The sequence below is a fragment of the Aotus nancymaae genome, unplaced genomic scaffold (assembly GCF_030222135.1).
Source record: "Aotus nancymaae isolate 86718 unplaced genomic scaffold, 86718_ANA_hifiasm-v0.15.2.pri h1tg000015l_1, whole genome shotgun sequence".
Lineage (NCBI taxonomy): Eukaryota > Metazoa > Chordata > Mammalia > Primates > Aotidae > Aotus > Aotus nancymaae.
In genome coordinates, this window is record NW_026988427.1 from 10168771 (window position 1) to 10190741 (window position 21971).

The following is a 21971-nucleotide window of genomic DNA, read 5'->3' on the forward strand; positions in this document are numbered from 1 at the left end:
GCAGCCGACTACGCAGGCCAGGATGGCGGCGCCTCAGCGTTCACGGGTCTTACGCTGCTGCAGCTGCCGCCTCTTCCAAGCGCACCAGGTCTGGCGGGTGCCAGCCCCTTCCTCCTGCTCCCGCGCGGGCACAGCGGACGGGGAGTGGTGGGACCGCGGGTGCTCTCTCGAATGGCTCCGGGATGCGCCTGGGCCCGAACACGAGTGCAGGGACCGCTGAGGGCGGGTCTCGTTGGGGTCGCCCCCGCATAATGTAGTTCTGGGCTTTTTGTTTGGTTCTTCTAGAAACCAGAGGTAATGGTTCCTGCGGAGGTGGCTTCTCGTGACTTGTAGCAGGTGGTGGGAGAACCCGGTTGAGGATAGCGTCTTTTACGCAGAGCCTAGCCCGCGAGGTGGCCCTGCTCAGTTTGAATGCGGTGGGGAGGACAGGTGTTAAAGCCGAGCCGCGCCGCGGCGGCGTCCCTGCTCCACACCTGGGCACCCTCTCGATCGCCCTGCGCCTTTCCCGCCGTTCTTTTCCGCGGTGCCAGGGACTTGATGCCTGCTCGCCGACTCAAACCACGGGCTCCGAAGTCTTAAAGACGATAATCTGTTTCTAGAATATATTTGCCTCCCTAACTTTCAGCATGCCAGATAGAGGATGCCACCTAACCTTTTCTGGATTGTACCGTGTCTTCCTGCTTGATACCACTTAACACTGCAGTCAGAGTATCCGCTTTTGATAACCCCTCCTTCCTAGTTACGGCTGTTCTGCTGTGCCCTGAGAAAGAATAGCATCAGACTTCTTTAAGATGTATGTCAGAAAGTCAGCAAGATGCTGAGTATGTGTTTGTAAGCTTGCATTTAATGCTGAGCGTTTGTAAGGACTATTTTAAGGGCTTAGAAACTTTTTACTTATTTTCATTTGGGGGCTATGTCCTAAGAGTTTCGAATAAAGAGATCATTTGCGTTTTTAAATTATTACACGTCTAATGTCTCATGCTCATTCTCCTTTTTTAAAAACAAATTTTCCATTTATTTTTATTTCCTTGTTTCCCTGTTTCACAATTCCAAGCTCACCAGTGTTCTTTCTTTTTTTATTATTCATTTTGAGACAGGGTCTCGCTTTGTCGCCCAGGTTAGAGTGCAGTGGTGCAATCACAGCTCGCTGCAGCCTGCACCTCCCGGGCTCAAGTGATCCACCTCAGCCTCCCACGTAGCTGGTACTACAGGTGCAGGCCACTATCCCCAGCTAATTTTTGTATTTTTTTTTAGAGATGGGGTTTTGCCGTGTTACCTGGGCTGTTCAGGAACTCCTGGGCTCAGGTCTCTACCCGCCTTGGCTCCCAAAGTGCTGGGACTACAGGCGTGAGCCAGTGCCCCTGACCCTCATGATCATTTTCAACCCTATGAAATACGAGTTGGCTGGCCCCAGTGGCTCAGGCCTGTAATCCCAGGACTTTGGGAAGCCCAATAGGGCAGATCACTTAAGCCCAGAAGTTCCAGACCAGCCTGAACAACGTAGTGAGACCTTGCCTCTACTAAAATTCAAAATAAAATAGCTAGGTGTGGTGGTGTGCGCATCTGTAGTCCTAGGTACACAGGGGTGCTGAGGTGGGAGGGGCACTGAGGCAGGAGAACGGCTTCAGTCCAGGAGGCAGAGGTTACAGTGAGTTGTATTCGTACCATTGCACTACAGCCTCAGCGACAGAGCCAGACCCTGTCTCAAAAACAGAAAAAAATGACTTGAAACCAAAGAGGACGTTGGCCATTTTAATTGCAAGTAAAATACCAATTTAACACATTTAACTTCAACAGCCTTTGAATTAGGCATCATTCCGATCTTACAGACATGAGAATTCTGAAATCCAAAGAAATCAAGTGCTTTCTCCATCTAATAAGTGGCAAAACCATACTCTCAGCAGTTACCAGAATTAATTCCTTTACCAGTTACTGTGGGTCCTAAACTTTTTTTTTTTTTTTTTTTTTTTTTTTTTTTTTTTTTGAGACGGAGTTTCGCCCTTGTTACCCAGGCTGGAGTGCAATGGCGCGATCTCGGCTCACTGCAACCTCCGCCTCCTGGGTTCAGGCAATTCTCCTGCCTCAGCCTCCTGAGTAGCTGGGATTACAGGCACGCGCCACCATGCCCAGCTAATTTTTTGTATTAGTAGAGACGGGGTTTCACCATGTTGACCAGGATGGTCTCGATCTCTTGAACTCGTGATCCACCCGCCTCGGCCTCCCAAAGTGCTGGGATTACAGGCTTGAGCCACCGCGCCCGGCCGGGTCCTAAACTTTTTTAAATGCTTTTCATACTTCCTTACATACTGAATGGAAAATTCAGTTTTATTGGTGTTTTAAGGTAGAAGCTGGGAAATAAATGCTAAGTCATACGATATACCCACTTCAATATTTGATGGACGCTCATTGTTCTCCTTAGAATCCTTTTGCATACTTCCCCCAAAAACCTCATGATTTTGTATTAGGATCATATTAATCATATTAATTTTAATGAATCAACCTAGACATCTTGGTAATGTTAAACATGATTATGTTTCTTCAAGTAACCTTGGCATCCCTTGGTAACATTTTATTTGTTGCTGTTATAAATGGACTCTATCCATTATCTCTTCTAGCTAGATGTCTGCTCATACAAAAGCTGTATTAAATTTTGAAGATATCTTAATTTTGTACCTAACCACTATGCTAGATTGTCGGTTTTTGTGGCTTTTCATTTCATTCTGTTGTCTTTTCAGATAAAAAACTATATCAGGTTGCAGCCATGTGAAGTGGCTCATGCATTTAATCCCAGCACTTTGGCAGGCCAAGGTGGGTGGGTCATTTGAGGTCAGGAGTTCCAGACCAGCCTGACCAACATGGTGAAACCGTGTCTCTACTAAAACTACACAGTTATTTGGGCATGGTGGCACACACCCTTAATCCCAGCTACTTGGGATGCTGAAGCAGGAGAATTGCTTGAACCTGGGAGGCGGAGATGGCAGTGAGCTGAGATTGCACCATGGCACTCTAGCACAGGCAACAAGAGTGAAACTCCCATCTAAAAAAAAATTATATCAGGTATTATACCTATAAATAATGATAGGGTTTTCCCCTCCTTTCCAATTTTTATACCGCTTACAACTTTCTACTAATTCCATTAGATGGTACATCCAGAAAAAAATGGTAAGTAATAGTGGGCAACTCTGGCTTCTTCATGTTCTTGACTTCCATGGGAATGCTGGTAGAGATTCTTCAGCATTAGAGCCGGGTTTACGGCATTTTATCATGTTGAGAGATAACACATCTAGGCAGGTTTAACAAGAATTGAAAATAAATGTTGTGGAATTTATTTTTTAGACCCACACGTGGTAGAGCTTCATCTTGGGTTTTTGGGTTTTTTTGTTTTTGTTTAGTTTGGTTTGGCTTTGAGATACAGGCTCTTGCTGTGCCACCCGGGTTGGACTCAAACTCCTGGACTCAAGCAGTTTTGCTCTCCCTAGTCACTGAGACTACAGGCTTAAGCCACCGCACCCAGCCATCTTGATTGTGTTTCCCAGCACCAACCCAGACTTGTTAAATAGTCTGTTGTTTTCTCACTCTTTTAAAATTATTTTATTATTATTATTTTTTTTGGTGCTGTGACTCGAATTCGAACTGTTTTTTCACTCTTAAAGTACCACCTTTATGATTATGATGTGCTAAATTTTTACAACATATATGTTGGTTTGTTTCTGGACTCTTTTTCTATCAGTTTTTTAAATTGTTTCAGGTCAGACATGGTGGCTCACACCTGTAACCCCAGCACTGTGGGAGGCCAAGGTAGGTGGATCACTTGAGGTCAGGAGTTTGAGACCAGCCTGGCCAACATGGTAAAACCCCGTCTCTGCTAAAAATATAAAAATTAGTCGGGCGTGGTGACACACGCCCATAATCCCAGGTACTCGGGAGGCTGAGGCAGGAGAATAGCTTGTACCCAGGAGGCAGATGTTGCAGTGAGCCAGGATTGTGCCACCGCACTCCAGCCTGGGCGACAGAGTGAGACTGTCTCAAAAACAAAAAATTATTTCAGATCCAATTCCATTTAGTTTTAAATAATTATCTGAGTTGTATTTCTGAAATTTCATTGCAGGTAAAAAAGAGTGTCAAGTGGATATGCAAAGCTTGTGGAGAGAAGCAGTCCTTTTTGCGGGTGAGTCCTATGAAAGAGAAAGCAGGCGGGCATATGCCTGCAGGGAGCCCTTCCAGGGAGTCCCAGCATGCCACAGCTGGGATCATCCTCTCCCACACAAAGTTCACCAGACACAGAGCTCCTGCCCCTGAGCTTCCTGTTCCTTCAGGAAGTGAAATTGGTGGAGCAGTGTCTGGAAAGGTACTGCCATTTGATTCTTCATTCAGCAAGTATTTGTTGAGTACCATCTGTGTGTCAAGCACGAGGGAAACAGTGGAAAGTAAGCCCATTGTCATTCTTGCCCTCACAGATGCACTTGTGTGGAAGGGGAAGAGAAATTAATACACACCCGCATCTGTATCTATATATAGTACATACACACCTTTCCTTGACCGAGCACAAGGAAAGGAAGGCACTGGGGACTGTTAGACGATGAGGAGGAATCAGACCAGCTAGGGAGGGCAGAGGCTATTGGTGGAAGTGGGGGTGTGGGAGAGTGGGCTCAGGAAGTGGAGGCAGGCAGGGGCAGGCGGTAAATGCTCTTATCCAGCCTGCTGTTTGCACCTGACATTGAGCACATCTTTTCAGTCCATGCATATTGCCCCTCCTGAACTCTGAGGACCCCAGCTGTCCTGCATCCTTTGCCTTATTCAATTTTCTCTTTACCTGCTTCAGCCCCAGTGCTGCCCCTCCCTTCACCTCTCATCTTTCCTCCTACAGCTATGGTGCTTGCTTTCTGACCCTAAACCCAAATTGGCTCCCTCTTCAGGCCTTTGTGCTCACCATGGAGTTCCCCTCCCTCTTTTCATTATCCTATGAAAGTCATATATTCACGTATTTATGTGCAGATTGTCCATCTAAGACTAAGTTCCATGAGAACAGAGGCTTTTCCTTTTTTATTTACTAGTGTATCCTCAGCACCTAGCACAGTCCTTGGTGCTTGTTGAATGAATAAGTAACCAGTCCAACCTTGTTAGGCATTTAGGTTGATTTCCCTTTCACTGTTATGCACAACTCTACAGTGAAACTTTCTAGAAATACCTCTTTATTCACGTGATCAGCTGTTTACTGTTTACTTAGGACGAAGTACTAGAAGTTAAATTGCTGTTTTTGGGGGGTTTTTGTGAGACAGAGTCTCACTTTGTCACCAGGGTGGAGTGTAATGGTGTGATCTTGGCTCACTGCAACTTCTGCCTTCCAGGTTCAAGTGATTCTCCTGCCTCAGCCTCCCAAGTAGCTGAGACTACAGGTGCACACTACCTCACCCAGCAAATTTGTTTTGTTTGGATTTTTAGTAGACAAAGGGTTTCACCATGTTGGCCAAGGCTGGTCTTGAACTCCTGACCTCAAATGATCTGCCCGCCTCAGCCTCCCAAAGTGCTGGGATTACAGGCGTGAGCCACTGCGCCTGGCCTAAATTGCTGTTTTAAAGGGTATCTTTTGATCAAGCTTCTTTTAGTTGCAAATAATAGACAAAAACACTTTATAATGTTGATTAGTGCCTTCGCCTGATATTTTTTTTAAAAAAAGGATAAAAAACACTTCAGAATGGGTTCAGCAAAGTAAAAAAATAAAAATAAAAATGAACTGGCAAGGTAATGAGGTACCCTGGGGAATCCACGGGCAGGACTTCATTCCTGACCGCTTGAAGAACTAGCCCCAAGAACTGAAAAGCTGCCAACAAGCCAGGTATCAGCCTTTCCTCCCTTCTCCTCCCTGTCACCGAGCTTCTCTCTGTATCTTTGCTCGATTTTCTCTTCTCCTTCCCTTTCTGTTTCTCCCCAGACAATTCAGTCACATTCTCTGCTCCAAGTCCACAGAATCTCATTCCAAGCCAAGTGGAAGAGCTGAGTCCCAATTATAAATTCCTAGGAGAAGTAACCTGGTTGGCCCAGGCCGGTTCGGATGTCCACCTCTGGTCTAGTCAACTGGGATTGGGTCTCAGAAGACAGGGGCTGGCTTACTACGTAGGCAGACACCCCACACGGTAATCATGGCTTGTTTGAGATGTATGTATTTCTACATTCTCCTTGAGGAAGCCTTTCTACTCCCCTTAGTGCCTCTGTGCTATGGGTGGTATATGGTATATGGCTGACTAGGCCACAGTAACAAACACACACCAAAATTGCTGTGGCTTAATAAATAGACATTGTTTCTCTTGCCCGCAGAACAGTCCTGGGAGTGCAGTGGTGCAATCTCAGCTCACTGCAACCTCTGCCTCCCAGGTTCAAGTGATTCTCCTTGTCTCAGCCTCCCAAGTAGCTGGGACTACAGGCATATACCACCATGCCTGGCTAATTTTTTTGTATTTTTAGTAAAGATGGGGTTTCAAGATACGTTCGTCAGTTTGCTCCTTTCTGCCTGTGGATGCCGCCGAGGAAGCATCGTTAACGTCTCTCTTCTCCCTCCGATCATGTCTAAGTCAGAGTCTCCTAAAGAGCCGGAACAGCTGAGGAAGCTCTTCATTGGAGGGCTGAGCTTTGAAACAACCGATGAGAGCCTGAGGAGCCATTTTGAGCAATGGGGAACGCTCACAGACTGTGTGGTAATGAGAGATCCAAACACCAAGCGATCCAGGGGCTTTGGGTTCGTCACGTATGCAACTGTGGACGAGGTGGATGCAGCCATGAATGCAAGGCCACACAAAGTGGACGGAAGAGTTGTGGAACCAAAGAGAGCTGTCTCAAGAGAAGATTCTCAAAGACCAGGTGCCCACCTAACTGTGAAAAAAATATTTGTTGGTGGCATTAAAGAAGACACTGAAGAACATCACCTAAGAGATTATTTTGAACAGTGTGGAAAAATTGAATTGATTGAAATCATGACTGACAGAGGCAGTGGCGAGAAAAGGGGCTTTGCCTTTATAATCTTTGACGACCATGACTCCGTGGTTAAGACTGTCATTCAGAAATACTATACTGTGAATGGACACAACTGTGAAGTTAGGAAAGCCCTGTCAAAGCAAGAGCTAGTGCTTCAGCCAGCCAGAGGTCGAAGTGGTTCTGAAAACTGGTGGTGGTCGTGGAGTGGGTTTCAGTGGGAATGACAGCTTTGGTCGTGGAGGAAACCTCAGTGGTCTTGGTGGCTTTGGTGGCAGCTGTGGTGGTGGTGGATATGGTGGCAGTGGGGATGGCTATAATGGATTTGGTAATGATGAAAGCAATTTTGGAGGTGGTAGAAGCTACAATGATTTTGGCAATTACAACAATCAGTCTTCAAATTTTGGACCCATGAAGGGAGGAAACTTTGGAGGCAGAAGCTCTGGCCCCTGTGGTGCTGGCGGCCAATACTTTGCCAAACCATGAAACCAAGGTGGCTGTGGCGGTTCCAGTAGCAGCAGTAGCCATGGCAGTGGCAGAAGATTTTAATTAGGAAACAAAGCTTAGCAGGAGAGGAGAGCCAGAGAAGTGACAGGGAAGATACAGGTTACAGCAGATTTGTGAACTCAGCCAAGCACAGTGGTGGCAGGGCCTAGCTGCTGCAAAGAAGAAATGTTTTAGACAAATACTCTGTGTATGGGCAAAAAACTCGAGGACTGTATTCGTGACTAATTGTGTAACAGGTTATTTTAGTTTCTGTTCTGCGGAAAGTGTAAAGCATTCCAACGAAGGGTTTTAATGTAGATTTTTTTTTTTTCTTTTTTTTTTTTTTTTGCACCCATGCTGTTGATTGCTAAATGTAATAATTTGATCGTGATGCTGAATAAATGTCTTTAAAAAAAAAAAAAAATAGGGTTTCACCATACTGGCCAGGCTGGTTTCAAACTCCTGACCTTGTGAGACACCCGCCTTCGGCATCCCAAAGTGCTGGGATTGCAGGTGTGAGCTACTGCGCCTGGCCCCTGAGCTGCTTTTATTCCCTGAGGCTCATCTGTAGCTGCTTCTAGCCACTGAGAAGGGCAAGTGAGTGCGTGGAGGAGCTACCAGGAGGCTTTGAGGGCCAGGCTGGGAAACAAGTGACACTACCATGAAAAGAGCCTGGTTTCGTGGCCACCTCAACCACACACACACTGGAAAATGAAGTCTAGTTCTGTGCCCACGTCGGGAAGAATGCTCTTCACTATCCAACCAGCAGTCTCTGCCCTATGGAAGAACACACTGCTACTGGTTATGCCAGCCTGGTCTTTTGCAACTTTGCCATCTCCCCCTCCAATTACTCTTCTCTGTTCTCACTTGAATGTGCTCCAAACAGGACTACACTCCCTACCTATCCGTTAAAATGGCTTGTGTCAGAGTCAGCAGTGGTCTCTGTGTTGCTAAAAACAATGATGAGTTCTCAGTTCTCACTTGACTTCCTAGCTGCCAGGCACTGGGTGTCTACAGGAATTCTGTGTCCACGAGACATCAGGAATGCTCCTGCCAGTGGGGTGTTGAGGAGCAGTGGACACGTATAGTGTATGTGTCTGATCACAGATGTGCTCTATTGTCCCATCGGACTTTACTTACAAAACACAAGTTCAAAGATCAGATTATTAAGAATTTCAAGACAGCAACAGCAGAGCAGATCTCATACCCGTGAAGCTGATTCTGCCTATGGTAGGACTCATACTCTCAAATTTCGTCTCTTGCCATCTTCCCCTTAGACCACTCAGCTCCAGCCATGCTGGCCTCTTCACTGTTTCCCCAAAATGCCAGGCTTAAGGTCTTCATGCTCATTTTCATGTTACTGCTTCTGCTGGAATTCTTCCCCCAGACATCCATGTGGCTTGCTTCTTCATATCTTCCTGTTTGGGCTCAAACGTTACCTTTCTAGAGATCCATTCTTTGACCATTTTGAACACCTTATGTAAAACTGTAGACTCTTATGTAAGGCCTCTTTCCTGGTCTCATCGTCCTTAGGAGCACTTATTAGCATCTGATAGGTTACATGCCTCACTTGCTTATTTCCTCTCTCTTCTTACTTGAATGTGAGTTCCATGATGACAGGGAGTCTTGTCCACTCCTGTATTATCTACCTCTGGATGAGGCCTGGCACGTAGTTGGTAGTAAATAAATACTTATTGGATGAATTTGTGACTGCTAAGTGGAAAAAAATTGTATTTTATTTTGTATTCCTTTGATTATCAGTGAGAGTAAGTATTTCATTTATTTTTTAGCAGTATGTTATATAATATGGCAATATATGTTACTTATCTTGTGACGTTTTTATTCATGTTCACTAACCATTTTGTGTAGGGCTTTGGGTTGAGTTTGGCTTCATTAGGTAGAGTTCAGGGTGCTCGCGGAACAGCCAGATAGACTTAAACTGTTAGTTCTGGAGACTGCCGGTTTGTAAATCATTCTAGAGATAGCAGTCAGTCATTAGGATTCCTGCATGCTGCTTTAGGGGTCTTTGGGCCTTACAGAATATAGCTTTGTCCTCCCTGAGGTGCATCTCAAATGGATGTTTCTCAGCATTCCGCCAACACTTTTTAAATTTTCTATATTTTTTTGTTCTCTCAGGCTTATGGTGAAGGTTCTGGTGCTGACTGTAGATGGCATGTCCAAAAATTAAATCTGCTACAGGGACAAGTTTCAGAGTTGCCACTCAGGTACAGTTGTTTGAGAAGAATGTGATTGTCTTGCCCTGTTTTAATCTTGACTGGATAATAGAAGTACACAGTGGAGAAGTCCCTTAGACTTCCGTGTCTTACAATATGACAAACACGCTGAGCAATTTTCGCATTGAAAATACTAAAAATGCTAGCTATTTTAAATGCACTGATGTGCTAACAAGAAAGTGAGTAACTCTCGGAGGTCAAAAATGAAAACGAAGCTGGTCTGATGGTAGTGGGTTATCAGAATTTATTAATATTAATGTCACTAAAGTTGGTATAACTCTCCACTGCTAAATTTGACTGGCTTTAAAAAAAAGCCAAAAGCCAGAGAGGAAGCACCTGAGCTCCTGGGGTGATTGAAGCCTAGTGCCCTGGAGCTTCCATTTAGATGGCTGGGAGGGGTGCAGGAGACAGAAGACAAACCTACAGCCTGGTCAGCATGGGAAGGCCAGTAGGATACCTCCATACAAAACTGAGCCTCCAGAAGACTATACCCTCAGTGTACACATGAACTAGACCCACTGTGCAACAGGTAGCTTGCCTGTATTGACTTTGGCAATGGCTGAAGAGGGGGAGATATCGCTAAGATTTTGGAAATACAAGGAAGCTGTTGCATGGTTTTTCATCCTTTTACATACTCTGTGTGAAGAGCCTCAAGCTGAATGTATCTTTCAGTTGTCTCAGGAAGCAGAGGTAAATGCAGCTTCTCTCTGCAGCAATATATCTTCAACCCAGGCCTTAAAGAATTCCCACAGAAAAAGTTCCAAGTAGCATATACTCAAGAGGTTAAAATCATTTAACATTCAAGGAAATATGTCACCATGAGCAAAAGATAGCAGAACAACAGTCAGAAAAGTCAGACCCATAAAGACTTCAGAATATATAATATTGCATGTTTAATATATTTAATTTAAAAAAGGGGTGATCCCAGCACTTTGGGAGGCCAAGGTGGGCAGATCATGAGGTCAGGAGTTCAAGACCAGACTGGCCAACATGGTGAAACCCCATCTCTACTAAAAAATACAAAAATTAGCTGGGCATGGTGGCTCATGCCTGTAATCCCAGCTACTTGGGAGGCTGAGGTAGGAAAATTGCTTGAACTGGGACCCGGGAGGCAGAGGTTGCAGTGAGCTGAGATTGTACCACTGCACTCCAGCCTGGGCTACAGAGTGAGACTCCATCTAAAAAAAAAAAAAAAAAAAAGGTGGAGAGTGATAAGATTAGGGACTTCAAAAAATAGGTGGATTTGAGAGCTTGTTATGGAGGTTTCTAGAAGGGGGGTGCAGCTACTCGTATACCCTTGACCGAAGACCAGTCCTCCACTATCAGGGATGGTGGTTTTCTTTGACCGAGCACAGCGTCAGGAGGGACGCACATGGAGCTGTGAGGGAGGAATGGGACACTGCCTAGCCAGCCAGATCAGTGAATCAACCCTGGTGATTTTTTTTTTTTTTTTTGGAGACGGAGTTTCGCTCTTGTTACCCAGGCTGGAGTGCAATGGCGCGATCTCGGCTCACCGCAACCTCCGCCTCCTGGGTTCAGGCAATTCTCCTGCCTCAGCCTCTCGAGTAGCTGGGATTACAGGCACGCGCCACCATGCCCAGCTAATTTTTTTTTTTGTATTTTTAGTAGAGACGGGGTTTCACCATGTTGACCGGGATGGTCTCGATCTCTTGACCTCATGATCCACCCGCCTCGGCCTCCCAAAGTGCTGGGATTACAGGCGTGAGCCACCGCGCCCGGCCAACCCTGGTGATTGATGAGGTGACAGATGTGACAGCCAGATCACCCTCACATCCCAAAAAAATTAGGTGTATTTGAAAAAGAACCAAAAAGAGGCCGGGTGCAGTGTCTCACACCTATAATCCTAGCACTTTGGGAGGCCAAGGCAGGCGGATCACTTGAGGTCAGGAGTTCAAGACCAGCCTGGCCAACATGGTGAAACCCCATCTTTACTAAAAATACAAAAGTTAGTTGGGCGTGGTGTCACATACCTATAATCCCAGCTACTTAGGAGGCTGAGCCATAAGAATCGCTTGAGTGTGGGAGGTGGAAGTTGCAGGGAGCCAGCCTGCACCTCCCAGGCTCAAGTGAGGCCTGGGCTGAAGATATATTGCTCCACAGAGAAGCTGCAACAGAGTGAGACTCTGTCTTAAAAGAGTTTGCTGAACTTAAAAGTATAATCATTGAAATTCAAAGTTCAGGCTGGGCACAGTAGCTCATGCTTATAATCCTAGCACTTTGGGAGACTGAGGCAGGAAGATCACTTGAGGTCAGGAGTTCCAGATCATCCTGGCCAACATGGTGAAACCCCATCTCTACTAAAAATACAAAAACTAGCTGGAAATCACTTGAACCCAGAAGGCAGAGGTTATAGTGAGCCAAGATCACGCCACTGCACACCAGCCTGGGTGACAGAGTGAGACTCTGTCTCAAAAAAAAGAAATTAAAAACTCAGTGGACAGGTTAAACAGATTAAATGCAGCTGAAAAGAGAATTCATGAAATGGAAGATAAATCTAAAGAAATCATTCATAATGCAGCCAGGTGTGTTGTCTCATGCCTATAATCCCAGCACTTTGGGAGGCCAAGGCAGGTGGATCACAAGGTCAGAAGATCGAGATCATCCTGGCCAACATGGTGAAACCCTATCTCTACTAAAAATAAAAAAAATTAGCTGGGCATGGTGGCACGCACCTGTAGTCCCAGCTACTCAGGAGGCTGAGGCAGGTGAATAGCTTGAACCCAAGAGGCGAAGGTTGCGGTGAGCCCAAGATCACACCACTGCACTCCAGCCTGGGCGACAGAGCAAGATTCTGTCTCAAAAAAAAAGAAAGAGAAATTATTCACAATGCAACACAGAAAAATGGAAAAGTAGAAAATATGAGGGAAAGTTGCGAGACATGGAGGTTACAGAGAAGAGTTCTAGCAAGAAAAAATTCAGAGAATAAGGCAAAAGCAATAATTGAAGAGATAGGAGCACAGCATTTTCCAGGATCAAGGGCTTAACATTTTTAGATTCAGGAAACAACAGTAAATCCCAAACTGGATAAAACCATTATTTTATTTGCAAACAGCATGATTGTGTATGTAGAAAATCCTAATGAATCTACAAAAAAAGCTACTAGAACTAATATTTTAGCAAGATCAGAAGGATACAAGGTCAACATACAAAATTAAATTGTATTTCTATACACGTGCAGTGGACAATTGGAAAATGATTTTTAAAATGAAATACCTGCTGGATATGTACTTCACACTTGTAATCTCAGCACTTTGGGAGGCCGAGGTGGGTAGATCACTTGAGCCGAGGAGTTTGGGACCAGCCTGGGCAAGATGGCAAAACCCTCTCTACAAAAAGAAAAATATTTATCCAGGTGTGGTGGTGTGTGCCTGCGGTCCCAGCTACTCAGGAGGCTGAGGTGAGAGGATCACCTGAGCCCAGGGAGGCTGAGGCTCATCTTACCTTCATTGTCATTGATTCCATCTTCCAGCGATTTTGCAACCTCCACCTCCCGGGTTCAAACAATTCTCCTGCCTTATCCTCCCGAGTAGCTGGGATTATAGGCATGCACCACCACGTTTGCCAGACTTTTCTCGATCTCCTGACCTCAGGTGATCCATCCACCTCAGCCTCCCAAAGTGCTAGGATTACAGGCATGAACCTCTGTGCCCAGCCCCTGGTCATTTTTCAAAGGGCGTATGTATGGTCTTCCCCAAAGGTCTCTAGAAGAAACGGTCAGTGCCGGTGAAGAAGGAGACGTGGGCCATCAGCAGGCTGGGAAGGTAAGCGTCAGGCCCAGCTGCCCCAGGCTGGCTCTGTGTCAGGGAAGGGATGAATGCACAGGTGTATCCAGTAGTCATTTGTGTAGCAAATGTGTGTTGATGCCATCCAATGACAGGCACTTGCCTAAAGCTACAGGGAACACAAAAATAAATAAACCTGCACCTTTTGTAAGGATGGAGATAGCCGTGTGTACCAGTCATTACAATACCCCGCAAAAGACTCTCCTCTGCTTGGAGAGCTCCTTCTGAGTGTAGCTCAGATACCACCTTGTACTGCTTCCACGTTACTTCCACATCACCCTGGGCACACCTCTGACAGGGAAATAATGGGGTAAAACACCTGGGTTTCCATCTTTCTTTGTTACGGACTGCAAGCTGGTTTTTGTTTTTTGTTTTGGTTTTTTTTTTTTGCTTTGAAACAAGGTTTCACACTGTCACCCAGTCTAGAATGCAGTGGCATGATCATGGCTCCCTGCAGCCTTGACTTCCTGGACTCAAGTGATCCTCCTACCGTCAGGCTCCTTAGGAACTGGGACTACAAGTGTGCCCTACCACACCCGGCTATTTTTTTTTCTTTTTTATGGAGGCAGAGTCTCCTTATGTTGCCTAGGCTGGTCTGGAACTCCTGGGCTCAAGCCGTCTTCCTGCTTTGGCTCCCAAAGTGCTGGGATTACAGGAATGAGCCATTGCACCCAGCCAGGCGTAATGTTTGTTATAAGCAGAAGAAGATGCTCTTCTGGTACTTTTGTCTGTGCTTCCAATTTGGTCCATTTACAGACTGAATTTTATATCATTCTCATCAGAGATACTTTTTTGCATCCTAGTTTTCAGTTATATCATTCTTCTGTGTTGCTGTATGGTTTCCAGTGATTTTCATTTATTATTTATTATTATTATTTTTTGAGACAGGGTCTCCCTCTGTCACCCAGGCTGGAGTGCAGAGGCATGATCACTGCTCACTGGAGCCCCGATGTCTCAAAAAAACAAAAGTATTTCAGAATGTAGCAGATGTACTAGTATTGATTGCTTTATTATGTGGCATTAAGGTTGTTTCCACACTTCTGCCTGCCTGCTTTCTTCCTTTCCTTTCCTTTTTCCTTTCCTTTCCTTTCCCTCTCTTTCCTTCTTTCCTTCTTTCATGTGAGGCAGAGTCTCGCTCTGTCCCCCAAGCTGGCGTGCAGTGGCATGATCTCAGCTCACTGCAATCTCTGTTTCCCGGGTTCAAGCAATTCTTCTGCCTCAGCCTCCCAAGTAGCTGGGATTACAGGCACCTGCCACTACGCCTAACTAATTTTTGTATTTTTAGTAGAGACGGGGTTTCACCATGTTGCTCAGGCTAATCTCGAATCCTGACCTCAGGTGATCCACCCGCCTTAGCCTCCCAAAGAGCTAGGATTACAGATGTGAGGCACTGTGCCCAGCCACATTTCCACACTTCTGCTTTTATAAATAACATTTGCTATTATTTATAAGACTGGGACTGGCATTGCTGCCTTCTCTTTTTGTGTGGAATCACTGGGCCAAGGAGCATAGACATTCATGAGATTCTTGGTGGGCTGTGCCCTGCCACCTACCCAAGGCCTGTACCAGCGACCACTGTCCTGCCAGCATCACAGGGTATTCACGTCCGTCACCTTCCAGCCAATGCCTTTCCTAGAGTGGAGGTAGGCATGATTCCTGAGATCCTCAGGCCTAAGAGTTGGACTAGGGGTTTTCGATAAAACTGCCTGCTTTCCAGTACTGAGAATCAGCTTTTTTTCTCAATCTGGTAGGAAAAATCACAGCCCTCAGAGAGTCGCTGGCTAAAGTATCTAGAAAAGGACTCCCAAGAACTGGAGCTGGAAGGAGGAGGAGTGTGCTTCAGCAAACAGCCTTCATCCAAAATTGAGGAGCCAGGCCCCCACTTCAGTCAAGACCTACCTAGAAAAAGGTACCAAGTACGTCTCTGGTCCAAACCTGGCCCAGAGCCTATGCTGCCCCAGCAGCGGGGTACCAGTGAGCCACTGTGAGCATCAGCCAAGCTGGAGAAACCTGGGTGGCAAGTGCCAGCACATAGGAAAATGGGTAGCTGCTGCCACTGCCGGCCCCTCGGCCCACCTGGGCATTGGGCACTGCTGGTGCAGAGGCAAGAGCTGGGCAGGATACCAGCATGCATACCCTTTATGATGCCGACTCAATTCTGAACAGCTCAGACTGTACTGACCTCAGGGAAGTGGCCAGAGTAGCTGGCAGGCCTGAGAGCTTTTAGCACGGAGGAGCAGAGACCTCAGACTTAAGGAAGGTCTCTTCTGCTTCGGGCATTTCAGTGAGTTTTTTGGAGACTGCCTTAGGCTCAGGTTCTAGGGTGGCTTTTAGAGGGCAGGTGCTTTCAGGAGGTCGATTCTGCTTTCAAATGAGAACTTTCAGCCAGGCACAGTGGCTCACACCTGTAATCCTAGCACTTTGGGAGGCCAAGGCAGGAAGATCATTTGAGCGCATGAATTTGAGGCAAGTCTGGGCAACATAGGGAGACCCTATCTGTACAACAATTTTTTTAAACAAATTCATGGGGCATAGTGGTGCATGCCTGTGGTCCCAGCTACTTGGGAGGCTGAGGCAGCAGGATCACCTGAGCCCAGGAGGTCAAAGCTGCAGTGAGCCATGATTGTGCCATTGCACTCCAGTCTGGGTGCCAGTGAGACCCTGACTAAAATAAAAACAAAACTTTCTAGCAACTAGGAGCTAGGAAGCAGGGGAGTGGGGCCTGGGTGGTGGCTGGGCAGGCTGAGCAGCTTCCTGGGAAGCTGCAGGGATGAGCAGGCTGCCACCCAGGCTTGTGGGCCATGTGATCGTGGAGTCAGGCTTGGGGTGCCACTGGAGGGGAGCACAGGAGTACTGACAGTCCTGTCCTGCCAGGAAGTGGAGCCAGAGCACCATCCAGCCTCCATGCAGCCTTGGCATCCAGGACTCCGATGCCTCTGAGGTCGCCTGGGAATCCCAGAAGGTCAGTGACAGAGAACAGTTTCTTTGTGGTCCCATTGACCACTGAGTATGTGTGGGATAATTTTGTCTTTTGTCACAGTTGACTAAGTATATGATTCTTACCCGCAGAAAGCCCATCTTCCCACCTGGGTTTCTTGTCTTTTCTGTCTGAAGCCAACTCCTTCATCGGGTCTATACCCGCTTTTCCCTCTCATGCCTCTTGTCTCCCATGAGGGTAACTCAAGACCAAAGGACATTGTGACACCTTGGAGCAACTAAGGTTGGCCAGCAGGGGTTTTTTAGGTCAGGGCCATTGTCTCATTCTGCATGGAGCACAGGGACCTTTGTCCAGGCAGGAGTAGTCAGTGGGCCCACCCTGAATCCTGGGAGATGCTTCCTTCCACACGCGCATTTCCCCAGGTGCGGACTCTTATGTGAGGCACTCTTCACTTAGGGTGTTGTCTTGTTCTTTTTTGTTTTCTGAGACAGGGTCTCACTCTGTCTACCCAGGCTAGAGTGTTGTGGCACAGTCATAGCCCACTGAAGCTTCAACCTCCCAGGCTCAAGTGATCCTACTGCCTCAGTCTCCCAAGTAGCTGGGACTTCAGATGTGCACCACCACACCGGCCTTTTAAAAAAACGTTTCGTAGAGGCCAGGCACAGTGGCTCATGCCTATAATCCTTGCACTTTGGGAGACCCAAAGCGGGTGGATCACTTGAGGTCAGGAGTTTGAAACCAGCCTAGCCAACATGGTGAAATCCCATCTCTCCTAAAATAATTAGCTGGGCATGGTGGTGTGTACCTGTGATCCCAGCTACTCGAGAGGCTGAGGCAGAATCACTTGAACCTGGGAGGCAGAGGTTGCAGTGAGCTGAGATCACACCACTGCACTCCAGGCTGGGTGACAGAAAAAAAAAACTGTAGAGACATGGTCTCACTATTTTGTCCAGGCTTGTCTCAAACTCCCGGGCTCAAGCAGTCTTCCCACTTCCCATAGTGCTGGGATTACAGGTGTGAGCCACCACGCCTGGCCCAGTTGTCTTGTTCTTTAAGCTTCCGATCCAGCAGGCCCCACCGCATATCCAGTGCTACAGAGTGCAGGGTTTGCTCTGCCTGTCACAGGAGCCAGGGCACAAGTAAGGGCACTGCAGTTGGGAGTCCACTGGGCTTCAGTCACTGCCCCACCCCCATGTCAGCCAAGGTCAGACTTGGTTGGCCTCACACCACGCAGAGCACTGGCTCATGGCAAGAGGCAGAGTTCAAACTTTATTGCTGCCAACTAGTTTTGTGATCATGGGTTAAGTATGTGGCCTTGAATCTCCAAACCCCAGAAGAATGATCAGAGTCCACTAAATGTCAGTCCCTAGGCTGCACGTTTTAGTGGTGTCATTGTGTTTTATGCTCCATCAAGCCTGTTGCTTTGTTTTAAAGGTGAGGCACTGAGGCTTGCGGTTTTTGTGCGGTCACAGCAAGTTCAGTAGCAAAGCCAACATCAAGTGTCAGTCAGGGCCACAGAGCCTCTTCCATACTCCCTGGGTGGCAGTGCAGCAGGGACCCACTCTTATCATTGCTTTCACATCCCTTTGTAAGCAATACAACCCATCTTGTTTCTGAGACGGAGTCTCGCTCTGTTGCCCAAGTTGGAGTCCAATGGCACGATCTTGGCTCACTGCAACCTCTGCCTCCCGAGTTCAAGTGATTCTCCTGCGTCACCCTCCCAAGGAGCTGATATTACAGGTGCATGCCACCATGTCCGGCTAATTTTTGTATTTTTAGTAGAGATAGGGTTTCACCATGTTGGCTAGGTTGGTATCGAACTCCTGGCCTCAAGTGATGTGCCTGCCTTGGCCTCCCAAAGTGCTGGGATACAGGCATGAGCCACTGCTCCCAGCCTACAACCTAACTTTTTTTTTTTTTGAGACAGAGTCTTGCTCTGTCGCCCAGGCTGGAGTGTAATGGTACGATCTCAGCTCACTGCGACCTCCGCCTCCTAGGTTCAAATGATTCTGCCTCAGCCTCCCAAGTAGCCAAGATTACAGACACATGCCATCACGCCTGGCTAATTTTTATATTCTTATTTGAGATAGGGTTTTGCCATGTTGGCCAGGTTGGTCTCGAACTCCTGGTCTCAAGTGATCCACCCGCCTTGACCTCCCAAAGTGTTGGGATTACAGGCATGAGCCACCATACCCAGCCTACACCCCAACTTTCAGTGCATCTTTGGTTCCTGAGGTGAGCGAAGCCAGGCCTCAGCACCAAGGTCCTATCCCACAGGGAGCTTGGTGCTGCCACCTCTGTAGCTGCAGAACCTGGCAGGCTCTGGAGAGCCACTCCCAGGTGGGAGGTGGTAGGATGGAGCCAGCCCACCCCTTTCCAGATGTCTCTACGCCCTCCCTGCTCAAACCTCCTTTTTAGGTACCATTGACTTGATTCTAAGATTGCCAGGAAATGGATCACCTGATGACATGAAAATGTCTTGTTTTTGGAAAGCCTGGTCATGCACTTTAGCAGAAGATTTGGGGTGAGGTAGAAGGGATTTGTTTTGTCTTGCTAACCCTCAAAGTCAAAGCCTGTCCCCAGCCTGAGAGCTTCCAGCAGAAAGTATCAGAACCATAGGCCCAGCCAAGGCCCAGGCATGGCAGGCGATTTTGCTGGGCCCTGGCATTGTTACTACAAATGGAGGGCACGGCCATCTTCTTTTTCAGGGACAGGCTGGCCTGACATGGAAGGTGAAACAAGGCAGCAGCCCCTGCCTCCGGGAGAACAATGCAGAGTGCAGCATCAGGGAGCTGAGCGGTCCTGAGCAGGTTACAGCTACATCCTCTAAATGGGCGCGATTTGTCCTGTCACCTAGAAACAGTTCACATGTGGACAGAGAGCAGCCAAGGCCTCTGCAGAGGAACCCCAGGCCAGCTGGGCCAGCACAGGCTAAGCAAGGGACCCCCAGGGCACAGACTTCAAGGGAAGGCCTGAGCAGGCCCACAGCTGCTGCCCAGCTTCCTCAAGCCACACACACCCTCACATCTGGGCCTGAGAGGCCCTGCAGGAAGACCTCATGGGACGCGAGGACTTGTCAGGCAAAGGGTGGGCCCTTAGTCCAAGAGGCACAGAATCCCCAACCCACGCGACTGTGTGACCTCTTTACAACTGGGGAAGACTTTGATGATGATCTGTGATCTGAGACTGGCAGGTTATTAATCAAGATACACTTGTTAGGAGGGACAGGGTTCCCCTAAGGCGATTTTAAACATACTGTGTAAGAACCACCAACAATAAAGTTACTGTCAAACAGATCATTTCTCTCTGCAAATGTCATTGGTTAAAGTGCTGATACCATTTAATTAGATTGTTAAACAAATATAACAGGATAGCTACAAAGAGATCTTACTGGTGGTTTGGAAATGAGAGAACTACAGTGGTGAAGAGACCAGGAGGCAGCTCTCAGTGACTGCGGACGCCCTTCATGAGCCTTCTCAGTCCCTGCAGGAAGCCCACAGCACTGGCTGCCACTGCCTGCGCCAAGACAGCCCCCTCCCCTGCTTACCCCCAGATAACACCTAGGCTTACTTTATCTAAAATCAGAGCATACCAAGTCTCTAGCAGAAAAATCAACTAAATGTCAGGGACCTATAAGTAAGTCATTAAAAAAAAAAAAGAGAGTGGAAGGCCATTAGTCAAGCTATATGTGCTGGGCTGCTAATGTGGCCCCTGCATGGGGACGGTCAGGAGCGCACTGCAGTGAGCCTAGCGCCGCTGCAAGGAGCCAGGGAACGTGGAGGCCAGTCTTGTTTCTCAGACATCAGTGCACACGCATGAGGACTGTCCCCTCACGTCACTTGTTTTGCTGCTTCCTAAATGGCTTCTTGCACCCCAATCCCTGATCCTGGAAGAAGGCAGAGAAACTGGCCCATACAGAGACCTGCAATTCTACACTAGCTTAACACAACTGTGACACACAAGGGGGGACGACAGAAGAGGTGGGCAAAAGCAGTCACAACGGTGGGGGATGCTTCGAATACTGGATGGTGTCCAGAGCTGCCCCGATGTCGTAATTCTTGGTCTGCAGGAGCCTGGTGAGCCAGCCACCTTCGTCAGAGAAGCCCATGGACAGCATCTGGGAGAGGGACTCGATCAGCCGTGGGTCTGCCTCTGCCGAAACAGTAAGGAAGCCATGAGGAATGGCGCTGAGCCCCGAGTGACCCGAAACACACAGCCTCCTGCCTTGGCCAGCTGGGACCAGGCTTGCCAGTGGCTGAGCCTGCCCAGAGCTCTGGCCCAGGCCACAGTGGACCTGCTTTCTCTGTAAAGGGCCAGTCTTTTTCTGGCCAACTCTCAACTGCTCAACTCTGCCACTGTGACACAAGGCAGCCAAGTGGTATGTAAACAAAACTATCAATGGACACCGAAATACGCATTTCATCTGACTGTCATATCATTGGATTTAAAAACATAAGACACACTCTTGGCCCATAGGCCATAGCTCACCATCTCTTCCCCTAAGGCGGAGAAGACACACACTAGCAGCCCACGGCAGGCGGTGCACACGGACCTTGGTTTACCCACGGCTGCCATGTGACAATGAGGAGTCTCAGCTGCGTGTCAGCTGTCCCCCCACCCTACCCTCACTGCCTTCTACACCACCCACTTCAGTGGTGGCTTCTGCCTGGCTCCTATAGGGATCTCGGCTATGAGCCCCACTCTCAGGCCAGCCCTCCCTGAGGAGACACTGAAGAGTCTGAGCCCAGGGTGAGTAATGGGGACACACCCAGTGCTGCCCCCACTCTGTGTCACACCTGCCTTAATTCCAGGTCTGCATGTTGAGTTTTAGAAACTCCTACAGTTAATATTCCTTGCTCTGGAGTTTGCTTCAAGAATATTTTTGGAACTCCTACATCAGCAGAGTTTACTCGCTGTTGCTAACCTCCCCAGCCTACAGACGAGCCCCGCAGTGGAGAACATCCCATCCTTATGTTTGTGTCGCTGAAATCGAAGGGGACAGGATGCTCTGAAGGGAAAGGTAGGAATGAATACAAAGCCTCTTGGTTCACTTGCCTGGCGGCAGATGCGGGTATAAGGCAGCTTCCTTCAGCCCTGTGGGTCCCTCCTGGGAGGGATCCAGAGAGCTTGGCCCTTCAGAGTCTGGCATCTGCAGGGACTGAAGTTCACCTGTAGATGGGTCCACTTCTTTTGAAGACAAATGGGTCCAGTCATCGTCTCCTCCTGAACAGTTATCAGACTCCATCTGTTCCTGGAACAAAACTCACCATGAGCACACAGGACACATGCGCTGCAGGCCAAGCCTGACGTGACACCAACTCCTGGCACACGTGCCAGGGAGCGTGCACACGCACATGCGTTTAAAGCTGCAGGGGGCTACAGGGAACAGTAAGCCACTCTCAAAGACCAAGTAACTACAAAATTCTAGCAGGTTCCCAAAGGACTTCAATGCCACAGACCATCACTACAGGAACAGCAGCAGCTCCCTCGGATTTTGTAAGCGGGGCTGCATAGGTGCCGAGGATGGGGCAGAGGTGCGGGCCA

The 21971-nt window shown here is 47.8% G+C and overlaps 2 protein-coding genes across 4 annotated transcripts in view; one reads left to right on the plus strand and one right to left on the minus strand.

Annotated features, from left to right (window-relative positions):
- Nucleotides 1-19952, plus strand: MRNIP (MRN complex interacting protein). Of its 2 annotated transcripts, none has more exons than XM_012451496.3 (7): nt 1-88; nt 4109-4168; nt 9589-9677; nt 13405-13468; nt 15241-15398; nt 16364-16451; nt 19136-19952. In XM_012451496.3, the coding sequence occupies exons 1-7, from the start codon at nt 23-25 to the stop codon at nt 19604-19606; spliced, it is 996 nt and encodes a 331-aa protein (XP_012306919.1). In that variant the 5' UTR covers nt 1-22; the 3' UTR covers nt 19607-19952. The 2 variants fall into 2 exon arrangements, with proteins under 2 accessions (XP_012306919.1, XP_064232687.1); XM_064376617.1 differs by lacking the exon at nt 1-88 and adding an exon at nt 2310-3057.
- SQSTM1 (sequestosome 1) overlaps nt 19746-21971 on the minus strand; it is a 16524-nt gene continuing 14298 nt past the window's right edge. For both annotated transcript variants that reach the window (XM_012451494.2, XM_012451493.2), the window contains exons 7-8: nt 21483-21678; nt 19746-20579 (exon numbers count right to left, since the gene is read on the minus strand). In XM_012451494.2, coding sequence (XP_012306917.1) covers nt 20422-20579; nt 21483-21678 — 354 coding nt within the window. In that variant the 3' untranslated portion in view covers nt 19746-20421. The remainder of the gene's footprint in view (nt 20580-21482; nt 21679-21971) is intronic.